The following is a 23,887-nucleotide window of genomic DNA, read 5'->3' on the forward strand; positions in this document are numbered from 1 at the left end:
GTTGCCGGTTGAGCTCCGGATGGCGCCCGACCTTCGCTCCTTCCGTCGCGATCTGAAGACACTCTTATTTGAACAAGCCGGCCTGGCCTGATGGGGGATGGGTTGGGTTTTTTATTGTCATTTTTAATATATGTATTTACTGTCTTTAGTTGGGCATATGTTTAATTCTTTTTTAACTTTTGTATTTTTGTATTTTTTATATACCGGTATCTGCCCTGTTCACCGCCCTGAGTCCTTCGGGAGAAGGGTGGTATATAAATAAAATTAGTAAATTAAATTAATTAAATTAAATCTCCCAGGTCACAGGGCCTTTCCAATTACTACTGCATGGACTGTTCTGTACTGAGTAGTATTAGGCCTGAGTTTTGTTGAGGAGTAAATATATTTTGGATGTTAGGGTTTGAATCAAGGCTTTTTTTTAAAGTGATTTGTAGTGTTTTGAGTTCTACATTACATACAAAAAAGAGATGCTCTCCAAATTAGTATTTTACCAGCACTTTTTTGTGCTAGAAATAAGGTATTCAGTAATAAGTGATTTTAGTTAACAAGATGCTCAACTCAAAATTGGGCCTCTAAATAAATATACATTATTCAACTACCAAGAATACTAAAAAAAAATTCAGGAAGAATCTGTTACCTTACCTTCCTGTATGTTTTATTGTTCTATTGCCTGTATTTGTACCACATAATTCTTTATTTCTTCTCTGTCTATTTTCCCCATTCTGTCTCCATTTTCCTCACTCAGGCCTTCTTTGTTCTGAAGATTAGCATTACCTTTAGTTCTCTTAGTGAAATTTGAAAAACAATATCTCTTAGATGTCCTTTTCTAATGCTGCCCAGCTTCCACTTTCTGCCTCCCCTTCTCTTCTGGTTTTTCACTAAGCAGAAGTAGTGATAGCTGATTGCCACTCTTTAAATCATTCCTATAGCTGTTCCCTTCTTTCTGCCCTCTCGTTTGAGTTCCACGGGGTTTGGGATACGTTGTGTACTGGGTTCTTGCTTGGAAAGCAGGAGACGAGGCAAGAGATTTCAGGCAGGAACATGCTTTTATTGAAAGGCTGGAACTGAACTGAGAACCAGGGCTGCAACGCAGCTATTTATACTCCGGCCACTAGGCGGTGGCCAATAGGTTTAAAGCAACCTATTGCCGCCCTAGAGCCAACCAATGGTGGTCCTGGAGACTGACTGTCTGAGAAGCTGGCGACCATTACCCAGCTCCCTGCTTAAGCAGTCTCACAGCAACCAAACCCACGTGGTACAACTTATTCAAACTTGGCCCAATACATTACAGGATTAGTGGTTTTTAAATCTTTAGTTTTTCTCCCACCATTTCATTAGGACAATTTGTTTGCACAATGATTAGGCTCCCTTCCTGTTTTAAGGGAATTACCCTAAACAGGGGCAAACCATTATTACTACACTATGATTTCTGTGCTTTAAGATTTATTTAGTAAACTTTTTTTTAAAAAAAATTTTTGTGAGCTCTCCAGATAAGTAAGAGATTTAGTAAATAAATTTTTTGTGAGCTCTCCAGATAAGTAAGAGATTTAGTAAATAAATTTTTTGTGAGCTCTCCAGATAAGTAAGAGATTTAGTAAATAAATATTATTCAATTTAATCATAGTGGATAGGTTTTCACAGCTGTTCTTGATTACCAAAATGGTTTATGACTAATACCGTGTGGAAAAATGAACGATTGTATATGATGGGGCAGTGGTGGAGTTTCACTGGACCTGCTGCAAGCTTCTTCAGAATTAAGTACATTATTTATTTGCTTTATTTAGTAGAATATGTGGGCTGCCTGATTCCCAGAGTGTCTCAATGGCTTACAGTCTAATAGAAAAGGTATTAAAAAAACAAGAAGATTAAAAAAAATCAGGAGCAAACATCTAAACAAGAACCACAAAAACCATTGGACAGGGCATCACCATGTGCAAGTACTGGGAGAACAGCCACTATATATATTCCTAACCCTAAGAGATGGGGGTTTATCAAGGCTAAGACCTCTCTCGGACCATATCAAATCTCTCTTCTGCCAATTTCTCCTTCAAGTACAGCCTAAACTAGGAGAAGATGCCATATTTTGGGAGTTCCGCTAATCACTCATTAAAGTTGTGACCTTTACATTATTTGTTAACAGTAATCATATCTGAAAATATGTTTCTTAATATGTACATCATTTTCTGCATTAAGAAACTGCTATGTTCCAAACTAATAAGTAATTGTGTTGCTCTGGAAATATAAATGTGGCCCTTGCTTAAAGACACTTGGTTCAGCAACCATTTGATAGGGATGAATGAAGAGACTTGGATCCATGCCCAAAGTTACAGCCACTGAAGCACCCAGTGGTCGCATGACTGTAATCTGGGCTCTTGGCCACCCATTTGTGCTTACGACATATTGCCAAGCGCCCCCACGAACGTGTGATTGCCATTTGAAATCTTCCCTACCAGCTTCCCCAGAAAGTCAGTGCAACCTAGGAGAATTTAATTTGAAGGTTCCTTTATAAACAAAACCTATGTAATCAGAGTTAACGCATGGATATGGTTGAAAAAATCCAGAGAAATTCATTTGTGGTATCATGTCTTATAGCAGAAATAAAGCAAGACAAAACAAAAAAAACATGTCTACAAAATGGGTTTCTAAGGGTACCGAAAGGGCTAGTCCAAGTACACTGAAAGCTCTAAGTGTTGATGTTGTCTTAAATTTAAGGAATTTACTTTCTCTCCAATCTACCTTTATATTTATATTTGGCATTTTTGTCTTCAAGTGCTGTAGGTTAAATCTAAGAGAGATTAGTGAGACTTTATTGGATTTAGCACTTTTTTTTAGATTGCATTTTAATTATATTGCAGAAGGTATGCATTGGTTAGTTCTTTTTTGAGGATATTTTTCGTAGTATGTAACATGAATCTAATAGTACTTGCAAATAAATTATTGTGAAATCAGTGTCATTTTTAATCAAAATTTATATATGCATACACATGTGTATATATATATATACATATATATATTTTTTTGTTTTATTTTTTAGCTTAAATCATATGCACAGTGGATGACTTCTCATCATGAATCGTGCTTTTAGCAGAAAAAAAGGTAAGCAGTTTCAGTTCAATGATCTTGGAATAGTGAATTGAAAAAAGACAAGTTCAAAAGGACAAAACGTGAAATGACATCTGTCCAGAGCATTGTGATAAAATGCCTTGGTGAGTTAATTATTTAATTATTTGTCCTTACGTACAGTAGTGGTTTATAAGGTTTAAAAGATAGAGTAAAATTATATAGCAAACATTTATATTAATGAGGCAGGCTAAAGGAAAAGAAGGAAAACCAACTTTCACACAAAACCTGGAAAAAAAAATTAGAAATCTTCCAAATGGTCACCTGAAGAAGTGAACATTTTGATGCACCCAGCTTGTGATGGGATTCTGGAATTCTCATCACACATAATTGAACCTTTCCCAATAATCTCATTGACTGACCACAGGGCTTTTTTTGTCATAGAACGCCCAGAACGGAGTTCCGGCACCTTTTTTGGATGGAACCTTGTAGGGTAGGCAAGGCGGGTTGTATGATGTGTGAGTTCCGGCACCTTTTTCTTTTACAAAAAAAGCACTGACTGACCATATCCGTAACAATGAAAAAAATCCATTAGGTATTCTGGTCTGAAAGCTTCTCTCAACAAGTTAGAATCGAAATAGGTATTTCAAGGACACAGAGTTCTTCTAAATAGATTATAGAAAAGCTACTAAAGCAATTACAAAAGGATTCCAGTGGCTGCTAGGTATCAAATACAAACCCAAGGTTTAAATTTTTGTAGCATTCAACTGAGGATGACGAAAATTATTATCATTTGTCCACGCTCTTAGCACCTGACAAGAAGCATTTACTAAATAGTGATTTGCCACCTACAAAAGGTGGCCACCAGTTTTAGAAAGTGAGATTAAATATATTATAAGAAGTCTGAAGAACAATGAAGCTCCACATGAGCTATTTAAAACATATTCTGACTGGTATATATGAGCTATTTATATGATGCAGGGCTGATTTGGAGGTTCAAACATTAAACATTAAACTTGTCTTGATATGTGTCCAATGGATACATTCATTTTTTCTTGTTGCTTTATGAAGACAGACATGTATATGTGTACATGTATCACATATACATATAGATATGTATCACATATACATACATATATGCATATATGCATATTTATATGTATATCACATAGACTTGCATGTGGTCTACTGGGAAAAAAATCCTTGGCTTTCTTTTTTTTAAAGAAGTATTAAAAACCTGAAATAAGGAACACTATTCTTACATAAATGGCAATATGTATTCAAAATACATCTGGCAATGAATTCACCGTATACTTTGAATGAGCTTCCCACCTACAATGGTGCATATCTGATTTAGCTAAAGTGCTAGGAAAAAGGCCTGATTTAAGCTTTTGTTTTGGGGTTTGGAACTATAACACTCAAATAATATTTTGTAATAACACAAACATTGCTTTAGTTTCTGCTTGTATACAGGATCGTGTTTTTTTATATCCAATTTGGTAGAAACTATCATTATTTCCTCCTGTGGTTTGCTGCAGTGCTGTCTACGTGGCCTGGTCATAAAAGACAAGGCAACCATGATGACGCAATGAAAACTACCTGCTTTTTATGTTATTCATGGTTGCCATCTTGATTTTATTGATCAAACCCTAGTTCACTGAAGTTTATTGAAACAAGCCAGGATGAGACAGAATTCAGTTAAACTAAATAGAATATTTTCACTGAGATGGAATAACGAATTACAGTAATCAGTAGTTGAAAATGCAGGCAAATGCCCATCATCTTCTGCTAGCACGAGAGAAGTAATAGGATTGTGCAAGTTATACCAAATTATGATTTAGTGCTGCTCTAAATTAATGGTTTCATGCTTAATGTGTCAGAAATGAGCAGGAATAATCCTTTTGCTTATGCACTTCTGTATTCCTCGGGTAGGGCTGTGAAGAGTAGATTGAAAGTGTTTGCTTTCATTTTAGAGTAAGTGTAATGTGTTTTGCGTTATGAAGATAACTATAATCTTGCAAGAATTCAAAGAAGCAGCTCTTGATAGACAATTCAGGGGAAATTATGTCAATCAGTTGGGGCTTTCTTTGAAAGTTGGTTTTGGTGGCAACATTTTGAGAAGTGGTTTGCCATTGACTTTATTCTAGGGCTAAGAGAGAGTAACTGGCACATATCACCCAGCTGCCAGTTGTTCATTTATTCAATTTGTATAGCCACCTAAAAATAAAAGGAGTTCCTGCGGATTTACTCCGCTAGTCGTTGCTGGCTACAGGGGGGTGGCGTTCATCTCTATTTAAAGGCCATTGAGCCAGCGCTGTCTAAAGACATTTTCACAGTTATGTGACCAGCAAGATGTCACAGAGCACTATTACCATCTCATTGAAGTGGTACCTATTTATCTACTTGCATTTGTATGCTTTCAAACTGCTAGGTTGGAAGGAACCTGGGGCAAGGATAGTGGTACTCATGTCTTGATAAGCCCAGCGTCTTAACCGCACCACCCATAGCCACCCAGGCCAGGACTAAAACTCTGATTTCCACATTTCTTCTCCAGAACCTTATCTATTAGGTCAGAGGTCACCAATCTTTTGGGCATCGGGGACCAGTTCCATGGAGAAAGGTTTTTCCACGGATCAGAGAGTACGTGGTTTTGTGTGCTACCTGCATCCCACGGATGGGGCTTTGCTTGTTTGTGTGGACCAGTTGCTGCATACTGCGGACCGGGACCGGTTCACAGACCTGGGGTTGGGAAACCCTGTATTAGATGAAATTGGCTTTTCAAATTAACATTAAATTCACTTGCAGGTTTATTTGGAAGGTATTTAGTGGTAGTGGTGGTAGTGATAGTAATAGTAGTGTGGGGAATGATAAAGTGTATTCTTCAATTGCTAGAATGAAGATGATAATATACAAATGCATGCCTATTATGATTTCCTGTAGGCAGTGCACGAAGATTAAAAAGTCTTTTTCCCCTTAGGCATACATAGATTTTATATATATAAAAAAGAAAAAGAAAGGAAAGAAAACAAGATAAACAGATAAATTAAGTCATAAATTATTTATAAGCTAACCGAACCAAATGTTTTATAAGTTAGCTCTCTCTAGTAAGATTGTCTTTTTAGGCGCTGTTTTGTATTACAAGCCTAAATTGTATATTAAAAATTTAAAGAACAATTAACCTATTCCAAAATGAAATCTGCACTATGCCAGGTATTCATTTGGTGGTTGTTACAGTAATATTATCCCGGTATTTCATTTTATTACAAAAGCAAGTGTGAAGAGGGAGGAGACTAATAAACCAAATCCAAACTTCTTTAGGATATATTTATTTGCCTGAGAGTAAAAAGTAAATGTACATCATCATCATCACCACCACAACAACAAAGATAATTGCACAAAGAGATACAGATAGACATCAAAAATTGAGCCAAGGCAAATATGCCAAATTTAAGAATTCTATACTGATATTTTAGCATTTTCAACCTCAAGGCAGATTGAGTTTATTTTTATGGGTATAGTGATTGATTTTTAATAACAGAAGATGGTGAAAACATTTCACTTTCATATCACAAATAGAAAATACAATTTTGTTTTGAATTTTATGATTAAATAGTGAAATGAATAAGCAATAAATTGCTTCACCTAATGAATAAGCCATCCATTGTAAGCATAGCTTGTGTATGCTTGTTTTTTTAAAAATAAAATTAAAAACACAATGCAAAAATTAAGAGCCAGTGGCTAGGAGATTTAGATATTCTAAACTAGGAATCTCCTGCCTTTGAGGGTTGGAAGACATACCTCAAAGACCATGGTCACTTTAACAAAATGACGGCCTTGGTGAACTTATCCAGTGATAAAATACTCATTTAGTAGAAGGCAAATTGATTGTATTAAATAAAGATGGGATATAAATCTAATAAATAATTTTGCTTCCTGTTTTTCCTAAGATGCTATCTACTATCCCAGTTCCCCTATGTTTTGGTAGAAGGTGGGCAGGTAATTAGGCATATTTCCAAGCAAACAAAATAAGTAGCCTACTCTACTGCATTAAAAAAAAAAGAATTCCCCTGGAGTCTAGGTGGCTTTCAGAGATTTCCTTGGAAATACAGCATGTCAAGCTTATTCTTTTGAATTGAGAGAATCCTGAAAAGTAAAATCAGATGGAACAGAGAATCTAAATTTGCTTTGCTGGGAACTCTGTTCAACACAATATTTCTTAGCATTGTTTTGTGGCTATATATTGTGTGAATTCTGCCACTTGGTGGAGCCTTGGTGGAGCAGTGGGCTAATGTCTCCTTAAGTAACACCAGCTGCCTGCAATTAGTGCAGGTTCGGGTCCCACCAGGCTCAAGGTTGACTCAGCCTTCCATCCTTCCGAGGTAGGTAAAGTGAGGACCCAGATTGTTGGGGGCAATAAGCTGACTTTGTAATAATGCCACTTGGGGATCCCCGAAAGCCCTAATAAGCAGGCATATACATAGAATGAAGGCTATTGCTAAGCACATTGGTTTGTGCTTAAATTGTAAGTCGCCCTGAGTCTTCGGAGAAGGGCAAGATATAAATGGGATTAAAAAAAAACTTATTTGCTCAGTTAATATAATTTGCATGTGGTTTTCAGATTGTTTCTGAAGAAAAAAATGATGAGAAAAACAATTCCAAACCATTTAGCTTTCTTTATAGCTTCTGCCAAAATAAAACACCCACAAAAACTAACAGTTCATAATTAGCAATAGTGTTTTCCCTTTATTCGATTGCTAAACAAATATTAAAATAGCAGAAGTGCTGGGAAAAAAGGGTGGGTGGGTAACCATGGTGTTCATCTCCTTTGAACATATTACTATTGTTAGCATTTGTTTTATCTTTAAAAGGCTGGATTTGCCCTAAAACAAAATTGGAAACAACAACAGCAGCATGCATGGACTTAGAAGATGTGCCAAGTTTAGAATCCACCAACAAAATCATCCATGGGCCAGAGTGAAGCAGCCCACTAATTTTTTTTTCTTCCCTGCCTAGCAACACTATGGGAGGAAGGATTGACTTTATCTGGTCAGGCTATTAATTTTACAAAGCTATTTTTAAAGTTTATGGCATTCAAAGATGTACTATGAAAGTTCAAAACTGCTAAATTAGCTAAAGGACATACGCATTCAAGATGAAATTATCTCACATTACTTAATAATGCTGGGAAAGGTTGAGGACAAGAAAAGAAGGGGACGACAGAGAATGAGGTGGCTGGATGGAGTCACTGAAGCAGTAGGCGTGAGCCTAAATGGACTCCAGAAATTGGTAGAGGAGGACAGGAAGGCCTGGAGGAACATTGTCCATGGGGTAGCGATGGGTTGGACACGACTTCGCAACTAACCACAACTTAATAATGCTTTTGGGCTTAGCGGGACGTTGGAGGCTATAAGACAACTTTCCAAAAAAGAAGAACTAAGTATTTTAACATTGTGAAGAAAGTTCCTTCGCATGATTGGATTTCATATCTGGGAGTTATATGCAGTGACATTAAACACGGATTGATGTATTGACCTGTTAGAGCAGACATGTCAAACACAAGGCCCGGGGGCCGGATCTGGCCCGCGAAGTGGTTTCATGTGGCCCGTGAAGCCATCCTGGAAACAGTGAAGGAACGGCCGCCACTGCCTTGGCCCTGGCCCAGAGACCCTCCTTCTGCCAGAGACCCTCAAATCTGTCCCACTCCTGCCCAGGCCCCCATAGGCACTCTTGATGCCAACTATGTAGAGCTGGCCATGCCCACCCAGTAGGCCATAAGCACTCTAGCCACACCCACCCAGTAGGCCACACCCACCCTGGCCATACCCACCCGGCCCCCTGAGGGCAAGTGCAATGCTGATGCGGCCCTCAATGAAATTGAGCTTGACACCCCTGTGTTAGAGCAAGGGTCCCCAACCTCTGGGCCGTAGCCCACTAGTAGGCCATGAGGTGTTTGCATCCAGGCCATGGAAATGGCGGGCTAGTACATGCGTGCATGGGCATCCCCAGATTTAAGCAGAGGGTGAGCGTGTGCATGTGCACTCCATTTGCGTGAGTGGTATGCTGCTCATGCAAATGGATCTGGCACACGCGCTTGCCAGCTGCTCACAAAGAACCATCCCTCTTCCCCTCTCCTCCTGCCACTCCTCAAGGCCAGAAAGGTTAGGGTTAGAGGTTGGCATAAAAATTGAAAAAAATGCAATCCCATGCAAGGTTAGAACTAAGTGGGAGGGGGGGAGGGGAATCAGGCAACTTACAACTCCTATAATAATCTCCAACTTTAAATGATAGAAGTTTGAAAAGGTCCATAACACAATGATTGTGAATTATAGAAACTTGTAAAAATAGGGGACAGTGACTACAATTTAATAGAAGTAAGGAATTATATAGGATGTCTTTAGGGAAAGGTATAGATAGAATATAGACTGGTAATAAAACTTTCAGAAATACAGACTAAAAAAATGTGATATACCTGATGTACCACTTTGGGGAATTAATAGTCCCCGGAATTTAATTTTTTTAAAAGAACATTTCTCTTCCCAGGGGATAACTCTAGAAATGAAGATTAAAAAAGCCTATTCAAGAGTAATTAACTTACTTATATACTAAAGCCTATAGGCTATTGCAGATAGCTTACAGAGAGTAATAATTGGGATTAAAACAGCAATCCAAAAGGAAAAGAAGTTGAAATAAAAAGGAAAGAAGATGAAAGTAAAAGTCACCAGGAGATAAAATATTTTTAAACAAATTTGTTTACTGCAATTTTCTATGCTGATAGTCCTGCTTCTTTTTAGGGAGAACTGTTGAATGCCATCTTGTGGACTTTCTCTTTAGAGTAGTGAAGCTTCCTATGATGGCAGTAGCACTGGAATGTTCTCTCTCTTTAAATTTATTTTAACTGTCATTTGAGGAAAGGGAGACCCTTTTTATCCATATACCTTTCTGATCATTCGGTTATAAAAGGAGGTACCAGTGGCACATAATAATAATAATAATAATAATAATAATAATAATAATAATAATAATAATAATAATAATAATAATAATAATAATAATAATAATAATAAAGTTGGAAGGGACCTTGGAGGTCATCTAGTCCAACCCCCTGCTCAGGCAGGAAACCCTATACCATTTCAGACAAATGGCTGTCCAGTTTCCTCTTAAAAACTTCCAGTGTTGGAGCATTCACCACTTCTGGAGGCAGGTTGTTCCACTGATTAGTTGTTCTAACTGTCAGGAAGTTTCTCCTTAGTTCTAGGTTGCTTCTCTCCTTGACTAGTTTCCATCCGTTGCTTCTTGTCCTGCTTTCAGGTGCTTTGGATAAATAATAATAATAATAATAATAATAATAATAATAATAATAATAATAATAATAATAATAATAATAATAATAATAATAATAATAATAATAATAATAATTTTATTTGTATACCGCCCTTCTCCCGAAGGACTCAGGGCGGTGAACAGGGCAATACATGTTAAAAGACAAGAATACAAAAATTAAAAGAGATTAAACAAGATGCCCAAAAACTATAACAATAAGTTAAAATACATAAAAAGCAATAAAACCCAAACCCATCAGTATAGCAGTCTGTTTAAAGGAAAGCCCTGAATACTGTATTGCTTGATCTTGTTGAAGGAGACAAGTTGAAGGAAATGGCACACAATTGTACTGACCATTTTTATAACAACTGAATGTGTGATAAAAGAGTTCAAATAATATGTGTGAAATGTAATTATGGTTATTGGCAACATTTTGGCACTATTCTTCTCTGACTCCACCCACCCATCCTTTACCTTGCCAGTTTTTATATCTGGAAAGATGAAGACAAGAAACTTGGTTGGCTTCCTGAGATAAGAGAGTACTGGGGTTCATATATCATACTGTGGTATAGTTTATTTGTATCTCCCATATTGTTCTGGATGAGCCAGCTGTTATGATTTAGTGTTATATGCAGTGCTTTTTTTGTTAAAGAAAAAGGTGCCGGAACTCACACATGTCATACAACCCGCCTTGCCTACCCTACAAGTTTCCATCCAAAAACGGTGCCGGAACTCCGTTCTGAGCGTTCTATGAGAAAAAAAGCCCTGGTTATATGCAACTGGTCAAAAAAGCTTGGTATTAAGTGTGAACTCAGGTACTGTTTTGCTGCATGGAATACCTTTGGAACATTTAGGGACATTTGGAGTAAATCCAGCATGGCTGTGGAAAACCCACAAATCTTTTCAAACAGAAGTAGTTCAAGATTTAGGATGTGGCTGAATTTGATGTACATTGTGAAAGATGCTAATGCACTTTCCTGTCTTGTGACCTGTTTATTCTTGTCATCTTCTCTTGGTCTCTGACATGTTTGTCTGACTCTCATTGTCATCTTTAATGTCATAAAGAGACTTTCCAAACAAGGATACCATTATTTTAGATAGTTTGACGCTAAGTTTTTTGAGAGATCAGTGGGATCTCTAACCTACTTTCCTTACCTTTTCATATCTTACCTTATTTTTTACCTACTTTGTTTCTAACGTGTCCAATCCTGGGTGCGTTGGCTAGCTATTCAAGGCATTGCTTGATCCAGAGATTCTCAAATGTTTACATGTTTGCTAGGTATGATAAACATCTAACAAGCTTAACAAGGGAAGCTAGGATAAATATCTACACATTTTATAGTATCCTTCACATTCTGCATAGAAAATAATTTGCATGACTAATTCATCTATCAGCAAAGAGAAGGAATTAATTTGGAAATCATCAGTAGGTATTTTTACATATGAATTTGTCCATCACTCCATATTTAATTTTGCCAATGCAGGCTTTTGAGTCTGGGAGAGTTTGTTACACATACAGACTTTTTTAAAGATCCGACTGTAGCACTAAACAACCAGATGAGCAAGGAATCCAAAAAGCAGTTGCCAGTGCTTAAATTAACAACATTTTGTCATTTTAATAAGCTGTCACATAAATCCATTTACAAAAGCTAGCCTTCTGCAAAAGAAGCAGATATCTGCACAAGGCAGATAAGGCTTTTAGAGCCTTGCCAAAAGAACGAGCATGGGTCTGTCTAAAGTAAATGTATTGCTGGGAAATACCCATTGAAAGCACTTCCTTGCAAATTGTTTTTAATTGGTGAAGTTGCCCATGCTAACGTTGAATCCCTACTTTTATAAAATTTGTGAAGTTGTACTTCTTTGCTGATTGGGTCATTAAAATACTTGTTATGAAAAATGCTATGGCTACAGTCCGCTTCAGTGCTTTAAGACTATTAGTAAACCAGAAAATAATAATAATAAACCATTAAGGGAATATGATGTTCTTGGAAGAGATTTTCGCTATGCCTTAGGATAGCTAGTAGGAAGTTGAATGTTTTCCACTTTTTTTTTTTTTGCAAAAGCAAATGTTTAGCTGTCTTTTTAGTCAGTCAATGGAGAAGTTAGCTGTAAAATGGCAAGTGGTCACCTGATACCTTCTTTCACAACTGCAGCAGAAGTGAGGTTGTAAATCCATTATGGTCACATAATGTTTTGTTTAGTGCAGGGGTCGGCAACCTTAAACACTCAAAGAGCCACTTGGACCTGTCTCTACATAATTTACATTTGTAAGCAACTCATTCATAACATTAAGATGAGATCTTTAAACCACCGAGTGATTGTTTGAGGACAAGTCTCTTGGAACTCAGAGTGGCATGGAGAGTTTATTTTCCTTCTTCAGATTACAATTTCTATTTACTGTATAAGATAATAGTTCAAAAGAATGTGGACATCCAAACATATTAAGTCTCATTTCAAACTTAATTTAATAACAGCAATGATTTCCTTTCAGAATATAGCAATGCTGTGACGTGACAGAGACATTTTAATGAAGCATTATTCCCATGTCATCTCCAACAGAGTAATTTATGAATTTTTGTGCAAAATAATGACGTTCAGTGTCCAAAGTACATTATATTGTTGCTGTTGAATGAACCATAATATAAGACCTATTAATTTTTTTTTACATAAATGTTAAGGCAGTTTTCTGTTGTTCAGACAAAATGGGGATCTACAATTGTTTGTCCCATTCATCTTCAAAGATTTGTATATCAAACTGATTTCTCAATAAGTGTTATTTATAAAAATGAATTACAGGCTTTCTTTTCTGAAGATTTAGAAATCATTCCTAATAATTTAGGTGTTTCTGAAGCATTGCTTATCTAGATTCAGATGTAAGTATATGTTATAGTTGTCAATTCAGTACTGTCAATAGGTAGTGACAGACAAATGATATTTATCCTTTACCATACAAAAAGATAAAACATGTTTAGATCTGGATTTAGCACAAGAAAAAAAATCAAAATGAAATTTTCCACATATATCATATTACAATTCTGGAACCATTGCAACAGTACTGGAAAATAACACTGGACCACATTTTTTCCCCAAAGTTTTTCTTCCTATCACATAGAACTCTTGAGAAAAATTGAATTAACTTTTAATGACTATAAAATATTTAATAACATAAAAGTTCTAATGCGTGGTTTCAACAGGGTTAAAAATGTTTCGGCTGTTGATTTTTGTTGCAAGGTCCAATAACAGTCAACCAGCATTGATGGATTCCAGTTGTCCTGATATCATTTTTCCATTGTGGCAATGTCCTGGTGAAATCTGAAAGATGACCATGTTCTTTCATTGATCAATAATGCATTTCATTTGTCTAAATCAAAGTAGGCTATCAAAAACTAAACCAAATTTCTATATTCAAATTGGTTTAAATCTATTTGATGACTTGTGTGTATGCAAAATTATAAAAATCAGAATAATTTAAAAAATAAAACTGGATCACACTCATAAATGTTTCATTTTCCTATCACGATTCCCTTGGCTTTGCTAATTCCTTGACAATATGTTTTATATTATTTATTTATTCAATTTACATGGCCACACACCTCAAACATATACTTTGGGTGGTTAACAAGGAATAAATGAATAAATAAACCAGGAAGCCGATAACTTAGACTTGGCTCTGTAAGATGTAGTCATCCATCATTTACACTGATTGCTAACCCTCCTGACATTACAGCATTTCTAGAGAGATTTTATAAATTGCAGCTATGCCACACTAGAAGATTTAATATTAGAGTAGGAATGTATTCGATTAGAAATCAAGATAAAATCAAATCTACAAAGTAAAACTGCAAATCCTTTCTGTATTAAGAGCCGGCAATGAGATCTCATGGTCTTTTTTAATTTAATTTTAATTGTTCACTTAACATCAATTCACATTTAAATAACTTATTCATGAAAATGTTTGAATGACATAATGGAGCCATAATTATTTACTGGGGTATAACCTTAATTTTCTGTCTTTGAAAGATTTATCTTAAAACTGAGATTTATGTTCACTGGATTGTGTCTGTATAGCTTAAAGTGGCATTCAAATGCCTCTTTAGCTGCTATTGAAATTGCCTTTCCTCTTTGTGAGCTGAATTCTTTGTCAGTTTAGAATATCAGGGAGCACTAGGATAAAGTCTCAGTAGTAAAAGCTACCATAATGATAATTTTGAGAGATGATTTCTATTTACTGTTAATACTTTCAAAAGCTCCATCACACAGTAAACCAACTGCAGGAGTGGCTAGAACTATTCATTTATTTTTATTTATTTTAATCCCATATATATCCCGCCCTTCTCCGAAGACTCAGGGCGGCTTACAATTTAAGCACAAACCAATGTGCTTAGCAATAGCCTTCATTCTATGTATATGCCTGCTTATTAGGGCTTTCCCCCCCAGCGGCATTATTACAAAGTCAGCTTATTGCCCCCAACAATCTGGGTCCTCATTTTACCTACCTCGGAAGGATGGAAGGCTGAGTCAACCTTGAGCCTGGTGGGACTCGAACCTGCACTAATTGCAGGCACAAAGTACAAAGTAAAAGTACATGTATGTTATTAGTTGGACACAACTGAGTATAATTTATTGTTTGGAAATGTTTGTCCTTTCTGGCCATAAGAAGTCAGTAAACATTTGGCAGAATTCTGATTGGACAGGGACAAGAGTCAATCACTGAGACTGGACGTATGGAGTAGAAATAAGGCCAGCCTCCTTTCCTTCCCCTAGTAACAAAGTCCTTCTTCTCTAATCTGTCAGTTAAGATTCAAAGAGTATCAGTTGGATACAGGAAATGAAAGGTTGGTTTATATAAAGTCTTTGGAGCTTGAGCATGAGCTTCGCTTAGCAACTACTACTAACCTCTTTTAAATAAGTACCAGATGACCGAATACTTATTTCAGGAATTAGGTATTATGACATATAGATGGAAATTGAAGACTAAATAATCCTTGGAAATCTCTGGGAACTTTCTGTGAGGGTAGGTGAAAAAACTATATAGTACGTATTAATAGGTATCCTTTGTGCTTGGTATATATAGATGCAAACATCTATTGTATGTGCTTTCCTTGTGGACATGCCTAGTAACCAAGTCTTAATTATGTGTATTTTTTTTCTTTTGCAGATAAGACATGGATGCATACTCCTGAAGCTTTATCAAAGCACTATATTCCTTATAATGCAAAGGTGAGGTGTGTGTCTGCTAACTTGTTTCTACTAACCTGATAGCTAGCAATTGTCTAAATCATATTGTTGTTGTAATTAGTAAAGACTTCATTCTTGCAGGGGTAATTTGTTGGTTCATAAGGCAAAAGAAGAGAAATGAAGTGCAAGTGGCATCTTGTTTCTTTTAAGCAATAAAAGAATATGGGAAAGGTTGAGGTAGCTCTTATCAGAGTTTGAACTTATACTGCAGAAGACTCTTGAAATTAGGCTGGAGGCCTCTTTTATGTTTAGGACCAGGAAATATCCATTCATAATATTCAAACATTGTTTTCATTTTCTTTCATAAGATATGGGGTTCTTGGTGCTCTCTGAGTTTCCTTGCAGGCATTTCATTACCCAACTAGGTAACATCATCAGTGTTAGAAGGGGTAGTTTCTTGAGTGGGCTGTTGTTTACTGTTTGTTTGTCTTAGTTGGTATTGCTTTGGTTGGGATATTGTATACTGCTTAATTGTTAATCTAATATTAATCTTGGTGTTAATCTCTGCTTATCTGAGTGTTGATTGCTGGCGAGGAGGTGTAATGGTATCTTTGTTTCCTTATTAGCTTTTTGGTTGTCTCTTTTGAATGGTAGGTAGATGTTATTTATCCCTGTGTGGCCATGAAATTTATCCCTATGATGGTTGATTTGCCGGAGTGCCATCTGAGTGGTTTGGTCTACAATGCTCACAGTTTCCCCAGTCAAAACTATGGTTAAGTCTGCCCATCTGTTGTGCAATGAAGGGGTTTTCATCTTCTCTTCTGACTGCTGTTTTTCTGTTCATGGTTGTGCTCTGCTGGTTTCCTGCCAGTCTATCCTACATAGTGGTTATCACAGACTTTATACTGTATGTTGTAGATGACTCCTGTTTTTGTTTTTTAATTCAAGGCTACTGGGTCTTTGATTTAGTTAAGATGTTTTTTTCTGGGCTTCGATGGTTTCTGTCCTTATAGTGACACAATGTGGTTTATAATATTTTGTTGGTGGTTCCTGAGATGTTTTTTGATGTATGGCAGTGTTATCCTTTTTAACAGCTTGTGTTGGTTGTGTAGTAATGTGTTGAACGTCCAGGCGTGTTTTTTTTTTATAAAGAGGCATAGGTATCCATCTTGTTGGAAGATGTATAGATGATCCTTTTTCTGACATTCAGGGTTGCTGCAGTGTGTTTGTGCTTGTCTAAATAATGTTCTTGCACAGCTTCTCTTGTGGGAATTTGGGCTGTTACTTTGGTAGTGGAGCAGTTGGTTGGTGTGGGTGCTTTTATAATAGACTTGTGTTTCTAATGTGCCATCGTTGCCTCTGCTGATGAGGATATCAAGGGAGAGTATTGTTGTTTCTTCTTCCCTTGTGAATTTTATTCTCTTGAATATGCTGTTGATAGATTCATGTGTCTTCTCTTTTGTAAGAATTACTAGTCCTCCTCTGACCCAATGCTTCCTACTGCCTATCCAGAGGGCAGAATGAGCAATAGTTTGCTTTTTTACAGCATATAAATAATTATCCTATTAAGTTATTGGGCAGGAGAGGGTTTAATTACCAACCCTTCCATTGTAGTTATTTCCATACAATCACTAGCATAGTTTTCTTACTTTTTAATATTAAAGGGAAAAAGCTCTATTGATCAGGATTATGGGAGGGGAGGCAGAACTTCAACTTCCTTTGTTGTTGCTGTTTGAAGCACAGAAATAAATCTCATAATCAAAAAGTTGAGGAGCAAGGAACCTTCAATTGCCCCTCAAAGAGTCCATTAATATATAGCACAAAAACCTTCAAGACTATTTGGAAGCTGGAAGAGAGTGCATGCAGTCTCCCCCTGTTTGCATGAGAGAAATTAACATTCTCTGTGGAGAGAGTGTGTTCAAAAGCCAGCTTTGAAAGATTCATTTCCACTCTCTTCCTCCTTATGTGCTGTATTTGGATAGGAAAATGTCATGCATATATAATCTTTGGCTGATTATGTTGGAAATGATACTGCAATAAATAAAAATGTGCACGACAGTAAATAAAATAGGTTAGCACTAGAAAGTGAAGATTAAGGAAAAAAAACATCTCATTGGCTGTATTTTTTTTGTCGTGCACACATCATGCATAGTAACCATTATCAATAGAAACCATCTGCACTCACTGTAGATCTGGAAACTGGTAGATAACCACAGGTATAGGATCAACTAATGAGCTTGAAATTGCAAGAGTTCACAGAACTCTTCCTACATGTCAAGGTAAAAATCACCTTTGTAGAGGGCGAAGGACCGTGCTTCAGAGAATGCATGATGTGCATGCAGGAAGGCAATAAAAACACGATGCATAATCTTACTAAATACCTTTTACTTACAAAAATATAGTAAAAACTAAATATATATTATAAAGAGAGCTAGCTGACTACATCCTAACGTAACAGACAGTAACAGCAAAGTGAATAAAGCAATACAGATAAACACTCTGGGAACTTTTTCTAGACATGCGCACTAAACAGACTGAAACCATAACATAACTAGTCATATGGGATTCACTATGGTTACCAGATAAGTTATCACAACAGGTGCAGAGAGCAGGGGGAAATGTACAGTTAGAAATGAACTTTTCTGACGAACAAAAAAACAAAAACAAAACGTGCAGTGACACTACATTCTAATTATTTCAATAAAATGATGTTTGTACAGTATTAAAATTATTATAATATGGTGTTGTTTAGATAATCTGGAGTTTTCATTTAGGGTATTGATATAAGTATGCAATTACTTGACTTTTTATACAACACAGAGTGTAACTTTAGGGAAAAACTGCTGCAAATGGCATATAGTCACACTGGCCACATGACCAGAGAAGTGTCTTCGGACAACGCTGGCTGTGTTGGCCAAGAAACGGAGATGAGTACCACCCTCTAGAGTCAAGCATGACTGGACATAGGAAACTTTTCCTTTACTTTTTATTTGTTGTACAATGAAGGTTTCTGTCTTAAGCTGATAACATAGTATTGAAAGCTGCAATGTATGATTGTTATAGGTGTGTGTTATTATATGCATTTATGTATATGTATAGATAGTCGTCACTTAACAACTGTTCCAGTTTTTACAGAATTTACAACAGAACCACTATCACCCTCTGAAAAAACCCCATATTTATGAATCGATTTGAAAGTTATGGCTGTTGAAGTGCCTCTGCAGTTGTTCACCCTTGCGACCAGCCACAGGGACACTGCAGTCCCCCTCTTATTACCCCCACTCATCCCTTCGGATCCCCACAGGTCTTTGGCCAATTGTCAGCCTGGTCACTCAGCCACCCAAGAGAGTCCCAAAGCCAGGCATTTGAAGCTGCCAGCCTGGATAGTGGCTCTAACAACTTGTAGGCTTTGGTCTCCTTTGATGTCCATAAACTCCAAAGACAAATGGAGCTTCCTTAAAAAAACAGAGCCCCCTGCAGGCTTGTGACAACAATGCCTGCTTGCAGAATAGCATAAATAGCACGAGGCAGCATCTATAGGAAAGCTGAGCTTCACGTGGCATCATTTGGGTGCCTCTGCAAAAAGCAGAAAGATAATTTGGGTGCTCTGGACCCTGGAGCTGACTGGGAAGCAGGCTAAGTCCTGCAAATCCTTTGGGTAAGTGTGGATGAGTGTCTCTGCATGTGTGCCCCTGTGTGAGAAAGAGCAAGTGTACATTGTAACCATTTTTTGTTACTTTAAATTCACTGGATCTTTATGTATTCTAAAGAACTGGTTATGCCTCAGGGTGATTTGAGTGTGACTGTTGATCAAGTGAGTGACCATAACCTGAATGTGTGAGCACATGTAAGGTCTTGTTAAGTTTTCTTGTTTCTTGTTTATTTTTTTCTGAGATTATCCCTAGTTAGAAAAGCTGAGGTTTCATTTCGAATTTTAATTCCAAAATTTTGTTCATTGAACTATGTTTATCTTTCCACATGTGAAAAAAACGCTCCCTCTGTTTCATAGAGTTGTACCAATTTTCCTTTTATAACTTGTATGTTTTATAGAGTTAGTCTGCAATTCTCCCCATTGCTGTGATGTAACTGTTTTTTAAAAATATTTTATCCATTGTATTGTACAGTTTTTCCTTTCTTCTGTGCATCATGTCTAAGTAAAATTTTATATATGTATTCTCACAAGTGATGTATGAGTAAGAAATATTTTTTTCTTAAAATTCTTCTTCCTTCTTGAGGATATGAGGGGAAAATATGACAATATTTCACTTTTATCTGTATTTTTAAAGTTCACATTTTGTAAGAGTCACTAAAATCAATCATAAATAGTATTACAGCAAAATGAGCAACTATTTTACTATGGAGTACTGGATCAGACACTGAATGCAACATTTCTCCAGATCCAAGAGAAGTTAAACTAGAATTTGATTTTATTCTTTCAAAACTACCAGTCCTCAAATTCACTATGTCTATTCAGAAGAGAAGGATAAAGTACCATAATTAATTGAGGATCATAGGAATCTTAAGTATAACTTCAGAAATATAGAAAGACAGTGTCCAAATTAAGTACAAAGCTAACATTTATAATTTATGAAAAATCATGTTTCATATGTAACCATGATCTGTTTCTGGGATGTACACATTATAAATTTATATTGAGTCCCAAAATTTATTTATTTATTTATTATGGGACTTATATGCCGCCCTATCTCCCAGAGGACTCAGGGCGGCATATAAGTCCCAGAGGACTCAGGGCGGCTAACAACAATAAAAAACCAACAGACAAAAGTTAAGAAAAAAAATTAAATAACAGCCCCAAATATTAATTACACAGTTAAAAATAGTTGGTTAGCTTCTGATTTAATCAACCTATTATACTAACAATCTTCCTGATTTTTTGAAAAGCATACAAGTCTGTGTTTTATAGAAAATTGGTTACAGGCAAACAACATCTGGTACTTGGAAAGCACTTAGAAATAAAGCTGCAATTATTTTGGTAGACGTAGGCATAGTATACTATGATGAAAGGGAGATTGGATGGTAAGAACAATGTTAATGTATAATGAACATTCATTGGATGCTTTGCTGCCAAACTAAAATGTAGTCATGAAGCTTAATTAATTCTGAAGCTTCATAAAACTTATTCATTGCGCAGTTATACCATTTCAAATGTAAGACATAGAAGTAAGTATTTGAATGCATTGCCACATAAAATACCTATTATTTTTGGGGTGCAAGAAACAGTCCAATCTGATTCAGAGCCCTAATCTGGAACTCCAGAAATAGCTTATTTTGGTCAGGTCACTTTGAAGATGATAACTAAATTTAAAGTAAAGTAATAAAGAACAAAGGGCTTGATTTTACACAGGGGATATGGGTGCAAAATAGTTAAAACTTGTTTTCTCATTTTCCCCCAAGTTGTAGGATGAAAATTGAGGAAAACTAGTTCTCTACATAAATAAGGTGTGCAAATATTTCTAGAAGCAGTGCACAGGGACAGAATTTGGACAAATTTGTAGTTCCTATGGGAGATAAGATCCATATGTTTTAGACAAACAGACTGAGGAGTTTTTATTGCAAAGGAAACAATTGTTCTTACAAATAATTGTTTCCTTTGCATAAAGACTCCTTAATATTGTGCTCCTTCTGAAATATGTATAGTGAAAGAGAATGAGATGGAAATATAAATGGTTATGTACCTTTTTAATAAAGTAAAAAATTTGGTAGATTAGATTAGCTAATAAATACAGCATACACTCATGAGTGACAAACAGGTGAAAAAGTATGGGTGTAGATATTAACCACCAAGATTTCTTCATAATCTAAGATGCTATGATTCAACAATCACACACTCATTCTGATTTTGTACTGGTCCAGTATGTTCCTTTTTCACAATGACATTTAGTACAAATTGCTAATGATATATTTCTTCTTTTTGGTGAATTGGTTGTAGCTCCATTCTTTACAACATGCTAGAGCATTTCACAACAAAGACTAGATCTCACTGAGGTCCAGAATCAGAACATATGGTCAAGTCCAGCAATTCTTCCATGGATAAATGGAAATCTCTTCCAAATTCCCTCTCTCAATTTTAGGAACAAAGCTAAGGTTGAGTATTTTGGAAATCATCTATTTGAGTATCTATCTTCTGATTTACAGTGGAATAGAGATATTAGTGCATGATTCAGATGCTTCAGTAGAGGCAGTTCTTCATAGAATATGGTTAAGGCATCACACTAAAGCTGGGAAATGTGATTTCTAGTCCCACTTTAGGCATGAAGCCAGTTTAGGGTCTCTTAAGGTCACTTCCTCTGAGCCCTAGGAAGTGGACAATGGCAAACCATTTCTGAAAAAAAGAAATAAGAAAACTGCATGGACTAATTCAGTCAATTAAAGGTAAAGGTAAAGGTTCCCCCGCATATGCGTGCTAGTCGTTTCCAACTCTAGGGGAAACTGCTCATCTCCGTTTCGAAGCCGAAGAGCCAGCGCTTGTCCAAGGATGTCTCCGTGGTCATGTGGCCGGCATGACTAGACGCCAAAGGCGCACGGAACGCTGTTACCTTCCCACCGTAGTGGTCCCTATTTTTCTACTTGCATTTTTACATGCTTTCTAACTGCTAGGTTGGCAAAAGCTGGGACAAGTAACAAGCGCCCACTCTGTTACGCAGCACTCGGGATTTGACCCACCAAACTGCTGACCATCTGATCGACAAGCTCAGCATCTTAACCCACTGAGCCACCGCGTCCCTTATTCAGGCAATTGCTGGAGGTCAAAAACTGACTTGAAGGCACACACACAAGAGAAACACAAAAATTTCAGAAGCAAATGAAAAGTAATGTTTAAATTGAGTACACTGCTTGGAGGAACAGTGTATAGCTTTCGTTGGCTTAAAGGCTATAGTTCCGTTATATGACAGGTTAGGGATCAGATGTAGCAATTGTAAAGAAAAAAATAATTACACATGGAGCTTCTAAAGACATTTCCACTTTCCATATGTGTTAGTTCAAATACTACTGAAATTTTAAACTTGTGAATTCTGAATTTATATTTCAGAACTTTTTGTATTTTTAGTTATGGAAAGGCTGTCTTTGTAAGCTGTTTGATTTCTTTTGATTTATTAGACAGGAATTTTGTTATAGGAAGTGTTTTGTGATATTTATAATAGCCCTGCATTTTATAATAGCCCTGCATTTACTCTGAATAATATTATTTCAGTTCCACTCATATGAATTTAAAAAATAAAAAATGTTGTTTATAAAGCTCATTCCACATATGTAGGAATTATTGTCTATTCCTTCATAATACAGTAACTAAGGGTGATGTTCAGTTGGCTTAAATTGGCTGAAATTCATTAAAATCAAATATGTTATGTTGAATCATATAGGTTATGAACTGCAGTACAGGGAAATATTTTTTAACTTTTGTTACATTGGTTGTAACTTTAAGCCACAATCTGGTCAATTAAATACCATTAAACATTTGCTTCTCTTTCCCATTAAAATCAATAGTGTGTTAGGCTGTCATTTTGCCCTCACAAAAACTAATATATCCTTGTTTTTAATGACATACTAGTTTTGTATGTAGAGCAGGGCTTCTTGAACCTGGCAATATCACAACCTGCCTAAAATGATAAATGCATTTTTATGCTCCTTCATGGAAAGAGAGAGAGAGAGAGAGAGAATGAGATAATGATAATGAAAAATCTGTTCATGGTAAATGGTCAGTGTAGGGCTACATCCACGTTTCAAAACTCTTTGTTTGTTTGTTTTCCTCTTACTTTGTTTGCACAAACCTGTTGTGGACAAATGCAAGGAAAGTGAGAAAGAACTTTACCTGTGTAAACCTGATTAGATTTTTACCTGTAAATTTGTTGCAACTTCCTGGGGTGTCATCACCCACTTAGAGAACCCCTGATGCATATCTAGGGAGGACCAGATGCAAGACTCTGATGTTAGCCTACGCAGCCCCAAATAAGTCTAGTTCCAACTCATTCCTGAATCTGGAGCTTGGTTCGGATAAGAAAGTGCATTCTGTTTGGGAGGTTTCTGCATGTGAGCTGTTCATCTCCTCTTAGACATGAGTTTCTCTCTTCCTTTATTTAATAGTCAAAGTGCTTCAGGGCTCAGCTGATGCCCTGGGTGCTCAAGCTTTATCTAAATAAAATAAATAAATAAAATAAATAATGGAGCACTCTATGGAGGTTCAGTTGAGTAAATTCCTCACATCACATGACTGAGCAGGGCCTTCTCCAAGCTTTTCTTTCTTTTCTTTTTTTAGAGTGGTGTGGTATGCTAGCCATTTGATTAGTTCCATTTTCATATTTTTCCGGCC

The 23,887-nt window shown here is 36.4% G+C and overlaps 1 protein-coding gene across 2 annotated transcripts in view; it reads left to right on the plus strand.

The window, feature by feature from the left end:
* The window catches only part of GULP1 (GULP PTB domain containing engulfment adaptor 1), a 150,829-nt gene that overhangs the window by 74,890 nt on the left and 52,052 nt on the right, over nucleotides 1-23,887 (plus strand). The window contains exons 3-4 of one of the 2 annotated variants that reach the window (XM_081314156.1): nucleotides 3,035-3,096; nucleotides 15,539-15,600. In XM_081314156.1, the coding sequence (XP_081170282.1) occupies nucleotides 3,069-3,096; nucleotides 15,539-15,600 (90 nt within the window). In that variant the 5' untranslated portion in view covers nucleotides 3,035-3,068. Of the gene's footprint in view, nucleotides 1-2,804; nucleotides 3,097-15,538; nucleotides 15,601-23,887 lie in introns of those variants that run through there. The other variant, XM_081314157.1, reaches the window with a different exon arrangement.

Source organism: Vipera berus (genome assembly GCF_964194415.1).
Source record: "Vipera berus genome assembly, chromosome: 1".
Lineage (NCBI taxonomy): Eukaryota > Metazoa > Chordata > Lepidosauria > Squamata > Viperidae > Vipera > Vipera berus.